Source organism: Gavialis gangeticus, unplaced genomic scaffold (assembly GCF_001723915.1).
Source record: "Gavialis gangeticus isolate Ggan-Ray unplaced genomic scaffold, GavGan_comp1, whole genome shotgun sequence".
Taxonomy (NCBI): Eukaryota; Metazoa; Chordata; order Crocodylia; family Gavialidae; genus Gavialis; species Gavialis gangeticus.
The window spans coordinates 19721241-19729317 of NW_017729009.1; the positions used below are offsets into that span (position 1 = coordinate 19721241).

The following is an 8077-nucleotide window of genomic DNA, read 5'->3' on the forward strand; positions in this document are numbered from 1 at the left end:
GGGGAAAGGGGGGGGGGGGGGGGGGGGGGGGTTTAAGGTTAAGGGAAATTTTCCAGCAGCATCACAGCCTACAGAGCATGTCCATTTAAGTACAAGCAAGTGCAGAGACCGAATGCCTGCCTGCCTGCTGTTATCAGGCCGAACAGAAACTTTTCCGGGAACTATCTAGTAAAACACATGACTCTGAGGCCCCCCCCCGCATAGATATGTGACAGCCATTCACTGGGCACGATGCACCACAGTCAGTTGACTCTGTTATTCAAACTATTTTAGTGATGATTTTTAATCCAGGCTTAGGGTTTTTTGAACAAGGGAACCTCTACGTTGGCAGGATTGAGGGAGGCACAAAGGAAGGGAAAGCTAACTCCAGCCAGAAAAATAAAAACAGATGCTGTTAGCATTCCTCATGCCACAGGGGTGAAAGCATTACCATGCACTTTATCTTAATGGGTAAAACAGCAGCAAAAACCAAGTTCACTTGGAATAAAAATACTTTCTCTTTCCCTCTTACAGCTAAAGCTTACATGACCCTAGCTTGAAGCTAACAGAGCTTGGTTCTTCTCTGGGCTTTCCCCGAGACCTCAGAGGGAAAACCACCATGCTGCAGAAAGTGGTGGTGGAGAGGCAGTAGGAAGTTTTCTGTTCCCTCAGTCAAAAGCAGGGGGGCTGGACCCAATGATCTTGTACGGTCCCTTCCAGCCCCTAACACCTATGAAAATAACGGCCAGGTTTCCAGTGTGATGGGCATCATACAAACGGATGACATTACCAAATGAGATCCTGGCTGTTGGTCCTCCATCTAGGTTCCAGCGGTACTTTTGTGCTGTCCTAAAGCCAAACATTCCCGCTGGATCCATCTGTCATCTAGGATACTCTTTCTTTCTTTCTGTAGTAACTTTGCTATGCAGCGTTAATACACTACTGTGTTACGTCTCTTCGGCTGCGGGCAAAGCATCCTTAGCTAGTCGAAGACGGATACAACTGCAGGCAGAAACCTGACATTTGGATGTGCCAATGGGAGTGCTGTAAAGGCAAAAAAATGGATGCCTTGGGTTTCTAAGAGCAGTGGCAAATGACTCCATTTGCAGAAAGGTTAATGTTAGTCCCACCACAGATACAACTCCCAACAGACCTGACGCTCCGTCCCCTGCTCTAAATCACAGGATCTTGTTGTCATCCACTAAACAGCATTGTACAGCTCTTCATTTCCTTTATCCAGTCTTAGTTCTGAAAAAAGTAGTTGCTTGCTTCCCTTCTGATGGCAAGACTGGGGCTGCTTTCTTGAAATGAAACCATGTCTTTTTCCTTAGTGATCGCAGTAATTATTCCAAATGTACACAGCTAATGTCACACAGAACAAGCAGCAGTTTAAAGGTAACACGTTTCAAGGCTGGTTGTCAACATCAAAGTACTGCTTGCCTCCAGCAGCTATTCAGGACTTTGACATATATGTAGTGCTAAAGGAGGTGGCTGTGGCCCAGAAGTGGCAGAGCATTACAAAAGCGTCTGTTTGAAATGGGAACTATGACACAGCAATACCTTCTGTAGCATAACCTCTAAGGGGGGGGAAGGGACGGAGAGCTTCTGACTCCATGACAGCCTGCTGGGGATCAAAGGTGCAACCCAGCCAGAAGCGGGGGCTGCATCTCTGCTCACCAAGACAAGCTGCCAGAGCCTGTGGCTGCCCTGGCTGGGGGCACTTTCCTCTCCCTATTTGTTCACTGTACAGGATACCCTGGTACCCAACCATTGTTTTGGATCAAACCCCTTTTTCCCCCCCAAGTGCTGCAGCACCAGAACAGACACCAATGCAAACAGTTTGGACTGCACCTAGTAATCTGAATGTTGCACATAAACTGAACCAGCTCACTGAATTCATGCTGGGCTGAAAGATGCATCCCTGCCCCCCCTCCCTATAACACTCAGTCAGAGCGTCTCCCAGCCCTCGGTCCAGCCATTCTTGCTCACCTGAGTTTGTGTCGCCTACAACACAACCAAACCAGGGAACTGGGTAATGCAGGAAGGCTAGGACCTTGGTCCTTTCTCTGGAGATTTCTAATATGCCACTTGGGGGGGGTGAGGGGAGTTATTCATTTCCCTGCAGGAGTCGCTCTAAATGTCACTGGGCTGAAGCGCAAACCAAGGCCTCCCCCTGAACAGGAAACGTTTAGTCTCCACAAGTGCCTTAACCAGATAACACGCAGACCTGTCCAGGCCAGTGGCAATTTCAGGCCCCCTCCCCGCCAGGCATCCATCATCAGGCAAATGCTATGTAGCAGCAAATCTGCTCCCCACTTTGCCCTCACAGTTTAGGTGCAGAAGGGAAGAGGGTACAGTGCTTTCCTGCCCAAGTACAGAGAAAGTCCTACAGGCTTTGAACTTGGTGGGGTGCTGTTGGAGGCTTCACAACTCTCACCTGAACAGGGCTCCAACACAGGAGCTAAAGTCTCAAGGGAAAAGTGATGAGAGTTTTGTAGTGCTCAGCCCAAAGCTGGAATCTGGTACCCTGGCCCAGCTCGCAGACCGTCCCTCGTCACTCCCAGTGTTGGCAGAGAGAGCCATGTCCTTCTCTCCCGCTATCCAGGTAGGAGCTCCTTTTAACTTTTTTAATGATTCATGGCATCCTACTTCAAAGAATCTGTCCGGGGATTTAAGACTTCATCATACAATCCTGCCCCTTGTCCAACACCAGTAAGAAACTGTTGCATGTACAGCCCAGATCCACGAGGCTGGAAGGTCATTTAGTCGAACCCCGTGCCCGAAGGGAGAACTGGCTGTTCCAAACCACCCCCATGCTCCAAAGCTCACCCCCCTGAGGTTGCACATTTCCAAAAAAGAAAGGTGACATGGAAGAGCATGCATTTTTTTTGTGTGCGAGTGATAAGGCCTTTAATGTTCCCCTGGCTGGACAGTGAACTAGGACAGTGCGAGCAGAGGACAGTGTCACCAATCACTAGTACAGGGTTCGGACAATCAGGCAGGGCCAAAAGGAAGATACAAGTGAAGCATGCAGCTTGCTTTAATGCTCAACCTCCAGCAGCACCCCTCTGGTCCGAGAGTGAACTTCCCCATGCTGCATCAGACAAATGGGATCACCTCAAGGTCCCTCCACAAATGCCATTTCCACTGCCCTCTTCTCACCCCATCCACGCCTTGTGTGTCCAACCAGTCTCTACCATTTTGAGAGTGCCATTATATTTAGAAGCATCCCAGCCTACTGCCTTAGCAAGCCAGCATTGCAAACACCCACCTAGTATATATACACTATCAATCTCCCAGCTGGGAGAGGAACAGTAGAGCTTGTCATCTCAAACAGCACTTCAGGGTCTGGTAAACAGACGCACCTGCCAGTCTTTCAGCTTTTAAGATACCCTGGTTTGACACACCATCCTCTTAGTCATTCTCCCGGAAGTGGTACGTGCTCTCACTAAGCTATACACTTAGCAGCTTCTGTTATATAACACAACCCTCCTCACTCCGAAAACCACTGCCCCGCAAGGCACACGTGGGGCTGCACTAGTTCTAATCTTACAATGCACGGTGGCAATATCAAGCCAAAGGAGGAGGGTGGAAGAGGGAAGGAAAATAAATCATTCATTTGGTGACTTTGTGGACAGCATCTGTCATTCAGGATTCTGCAAGGGGAGGGAGTTTCTCTCTGCATGACACTTTAGCACTTAAGCCAAAGGCTGGGAGTTTCTTATTCTTATATCACCATCAGTGAACTGCTTTTTCAATGGGCTCCACCTCTGCCTCCTATGCTCCAAGGGGCCCTTTTTCAGTGCTCTAACCTAGCGCTGGATGAAGGACAGGTTTTGTTCTCTTGCTGAAGGCTAACGTTTCACTTGCCATTGTCTCTCACAAATCCATTTCCACCTGGAAAGCTCAGTGGATTTCATTATTATTCCACTGAGCCACAATTTCACAGTTGGGTTTTCCCAAACAGGAAGCCAGCAGGTTTGACTATTGTTTTGATGTGGCCAGTTCTAGAAAAAAGCCAGAGCAAAGTTGACCTGAATCCAGGAATCTCATTTTATAATAATGGTCTGAATATCTGTCGAAATAGAGGCATTCTACTTAGCTTTTCCTTGTAGCCATCTCTTCCTGTCAGTTTTGGCCACCCTTCAGGAAATTAGAGACAGCTAAATGGAAAATCTTCTCTTTCCCTCTTTTATTTTTAATGTGGTCTGGGCTCATTTTTCACCTACAAATTAATCTTTAGCGGCCTTGGTCTTCTTATCGACTCAAGCGAGAGCAGGTCTTAGGTGAAGACGAACAGAATACATTCGGCATTACTAACGTCTAGTTAAATGGGAGCTTTGCCTGCGTAAGGAAGAAGGAATGCTGGCAAGTCCTACAAATGAATATTTTTTTTTTGCCTGAAGTTCACAGTGCATTTAGCCTTTATGGTCCACCAAAAGCTTTAAAAGCTTGTGGAAGAGAAATATTTGTGAATAACCTACTCTGCTTATAGTACTTTACAGCTAGTGATTTCTCAGGCCAGGATGCTTTCCTGAGTAGGGTTACAATGAGATAGGACCCGCTGCAATAAAGTGCTCCACTGATCCAATTTTGACAGGTCCAGCACTTTACCCAGAGAGCAATTACAAAGAGAGAAAGAAAAGAAAAATGGTTCTTGGCCGTGGGATTTTATTTGCAACCATAAGTGCGACCAAAACCAGTAGCATTTGTCTGACGGTCATCTCTTTTGCATGCACGACTTAAGCTACATCACCACCACTATCACCACCACTTTAACCTGCATTATTTAGCCTGAGCTCTTCAATGCCTGGCAGGGAACCTCCCTCCACCCCCTCAACAACCCAAGGTCAGAAACAATAATTCCTTCCACGTTACAGAGATGGAATAGAAAATTAACGTCTTTAAATAGATTGTTTTTATTTACTTTTAAAAACATATTTTAGGACTCTCTTTTCAGGAGTCAAAAATTGAAAACCAAATTATTTAAAGAAACTCAAAAGGGAAAAATAAAATGGAATGAGATGACCAGTGCAAAGGAGGCCCAGGGCTCTAGAAGCCACCATGCCACGTGGCCAGCACCAATTCCGGCATGCCCGCAGCCCACCCAACGAAGAACCTCTTGGAAACCCAGCCCGTACTCGAGACAGAATTTTGGCAGATCACACTTTTGGATGGATTCAGCTTTCAAGAGAAGAGTTTTTAAAGTAATAACAGAAGGAAAATTCTGTTTGGTTTCTTTGTGATACCATAAAAGTCCTGCCAGAACTGTATTTGTCCAATCTAGCATTCCTTGCCATTCGCTCTCATCACCATTTTGCACCAGGGCACAGGGAAAGGCTACCAAATCAGGATGGTAGTGCTTTGAATCCACTCTGCGTTGGTGCAAAAGGTAATACAGGACTGCAAAAAGTAGGCGAAAGCCAAGTCCCTTTTCACAGGCATGTGGCTGCAGTGAAAGTTGGTGGAAGCTGCTCTTTAAATTCTGAGAAATGCCAAAGGGACTGCCGGTGGTTCAGAAGCTCTCAGGATCTGGCCCAGCACAGCTGTAACAATCACAAGACCAGCGTATCCAATTCAAGCCAAATTCATTCTGTCCTTAATACCACATTTATTTGGCTAGAACATACAATGTAGCATTGAAGAAAAGTCAAACTAGTTTATTGCTCTTTGTAAAAATGCACTTGACTTACGTCGTCTGTTTTCCTTTCTTTATTTGGCTGTTGTACCATATGTATAAAAGTGTTATTATGTCCGCCCATTTGTTCAGTATCTAACAGTTTTTTTTTTAATCCATTCCTGACATTCTCCTTAGTTTTACCAGACAACAGCCTGAAAACTCTAGATTTACATAAATACTGTAAGTGTCTCCATAAATTGCAGCATTATAACAAAAGATTTATCAAAGTAGACAATATGTTCGGTGTTCTTGGTTGGTTGTTTCTTTCCCCCTCCCCCCCCCATTTTAAAAATATACCTAAATTTGAGATAATCTTAACAGAGTAACAATTACAATAAGAAAATATTACAGTGCGTCGACTAAAGGAATATTCTGCTTTCCTTAAAGCCAATATTCCCTTTTGCATGTTGAAGTGATTCAGCAATTAGGAACTTTTACCTACATACAATAATTTAGTAAAATGAGAATTAAACAAGGCAGATACTTACTATTCTTCTTCTGTCTGTAATTCACAGCTCATGCGAATAAAATCGCAATAAATATTAAAAAATAGTTTTCTTTTTCTTTTTTTCTGTAAGGCATCTCTGAGTATTACAAAGTTTTTGTACAACCAAAAAATAAGATCGCTTTCCCTCCCCCCACTGTTCTCCAAGTACCGTGCGTACCTCGATAGTAAAGAAGAGGACTGCAGGTCTGATGGTGGCAAAGGGAGCTGGGGTGGGGATAACTGATGGATGGGGGGATAAGGTGAGGGGATGAGGAGACGACAGACGATGGAAGCAGACCACTAAGTGTGCAAGAAACTGTAGTTTTCCTTCTAACGTTTCAGAGACTTTAAAGTATGTCTTCAAGATGATCCATGTCCAAAAACTTACCGGGAGTCCTTCTTCATGAGTGTAGCCAGATTGCAAGGGTTCAGGTTTCCCCCTTAACACTATAAATAGCTTCGGTATTCATATGCACCCAACAGGATTTCGTTTCTTTTCATTCATTTTTCCCTTTGTTTTTCTTGGGGTTTTTTTTGATTTTTTTGCTCTTTTTGTATCCTTCCATGGTAAGATTGTCCTATGTGGTAGATGCCTGGGCTGGACCCTTATTGCATGCGGTCAGGTTGCAGCTGTTGGGGCTGATACTGAACAAAAGCAGTGGTGGGTGCTGCTGGATTGCTTGCTGTGAGGGGCGGTTGGACTGCACTTGGGTAGCCGTATCCCACAAACCCAGCAGCAGGAGAGGCGGCGTAGGGGTACTGGTCGTAGGCAGCTGTGGTGTACTGGGTATAGGCTTGGCTCGCAGTGGCGTAGTCTATGTAGGGAGACGTGATAGACTGCACAGGGGTAGGGATGACCATGCTGGGCTGAATGATTGCTTGAGGATAAATATAGTGAGGAGTTAGCCTGTGGAGTCAAACAGAGAGAGTCAGTCAGGACTGCCCCTCTCCCCCGATGCAAGCGTCGTGGTAATGGCAGCAGTGCTGCCTGGCAGTACTGCCCTTGCACTAGGAGTAATTAGAGGGATGGGGGGTGTGGAATAAAAGAAAGGCAAAAACTGCAAATGGAGAGTAGCAGAGCACAAAGGTGACGCTTGACCTACAGGCACTAAGCTAACACTCATCCTCCCTCTGCCGTTCCTCAGCTCTCAGGCCACTTCCACCCCCAGATTTAAATGGGAAAGTAACTGGACTGGGCTGCCTGCTCCGACAAGGTGCCTCTCCAGTGTCCTGTACTGTTGCCTTGTTCACGTGCTCAGAAATTTTCTTCTCCTAGTTCTGGGGCTATTTCTCCGTCTCCTTTAGCAACTCTTCTTCTTTCCCCTTTCTAGGGCATCATCCCCTCACAACAGATCTCACCTGCCCCCATCACCTATTTCTGTCCAACCGCTCATCCAACAGGACATGCCGAGTTGCTGAAAGCTCATGCCAACAGCATGGCCTGACCTCAGCCTGTTTTCCCTCCTCCTCACCTCATTTTTGGTGTCCCCTGGACTCCTCCTACATATGCACCACAGCTGTCAGCCACATTGCTTCTCTCGCCTGCCTTTAGTCATCCGGCTCATCCTGCTTGAGCCAAGAGCCTTCTTCTCTCTTGCCTCCTCATTACCCAGACTGTGCCCCGCCAGGCTACCACAAGGTGGTAAGTCATGGTGCACGACCCCCATCCAAACAGGGTCTGCAGATTTTATTTACCCTCCATATCCGTGTGCTGTTGCAGTCCTGACCTGGCCTGCATCACCTACCACACTTCCCCCTAGCAATGCTGGCCTCCCCATCTCCCCTTTGCCTCTTTCATCAAAACCTTCACCCTCCTCCCATTACTCAAACACTCCCAGAGATGCTCTCCCTCTGGAAAGCCCATGCACACAAAGACAGTGCTAGGTTAACACAAGGGGTTAAAAAGCAAGCCGCCCCCCCACCCCCCCGGC

The 8077-nt window shown here is 46.6% G+C and overlaps 1 protein-coding gene across 1 annotated transcript in view; it reads right to left on the minus strand.

Moving 5' to 3' along the window:
- Positions 1–5675: 5675 nt before the first annotated feature.
- The window catches only part of RBM38 (RNA binding motif protein 38), a 19735-nt gene continuing 17333 nt past the window's right edge, over positions 5676–8077 (minus strand). Inside the window, exon 4 of the mRNA XM_019510200.1 lies at positions 5676–7053. Within this exon, the coding sequence (XP_019365745.1) occupies positions 6753–7053 (301 nt within the window). The 3' untranslated portion in view covers positions 5676–6752. The remainder of the gene's footprint in view (positions 7054–8077) is intronic.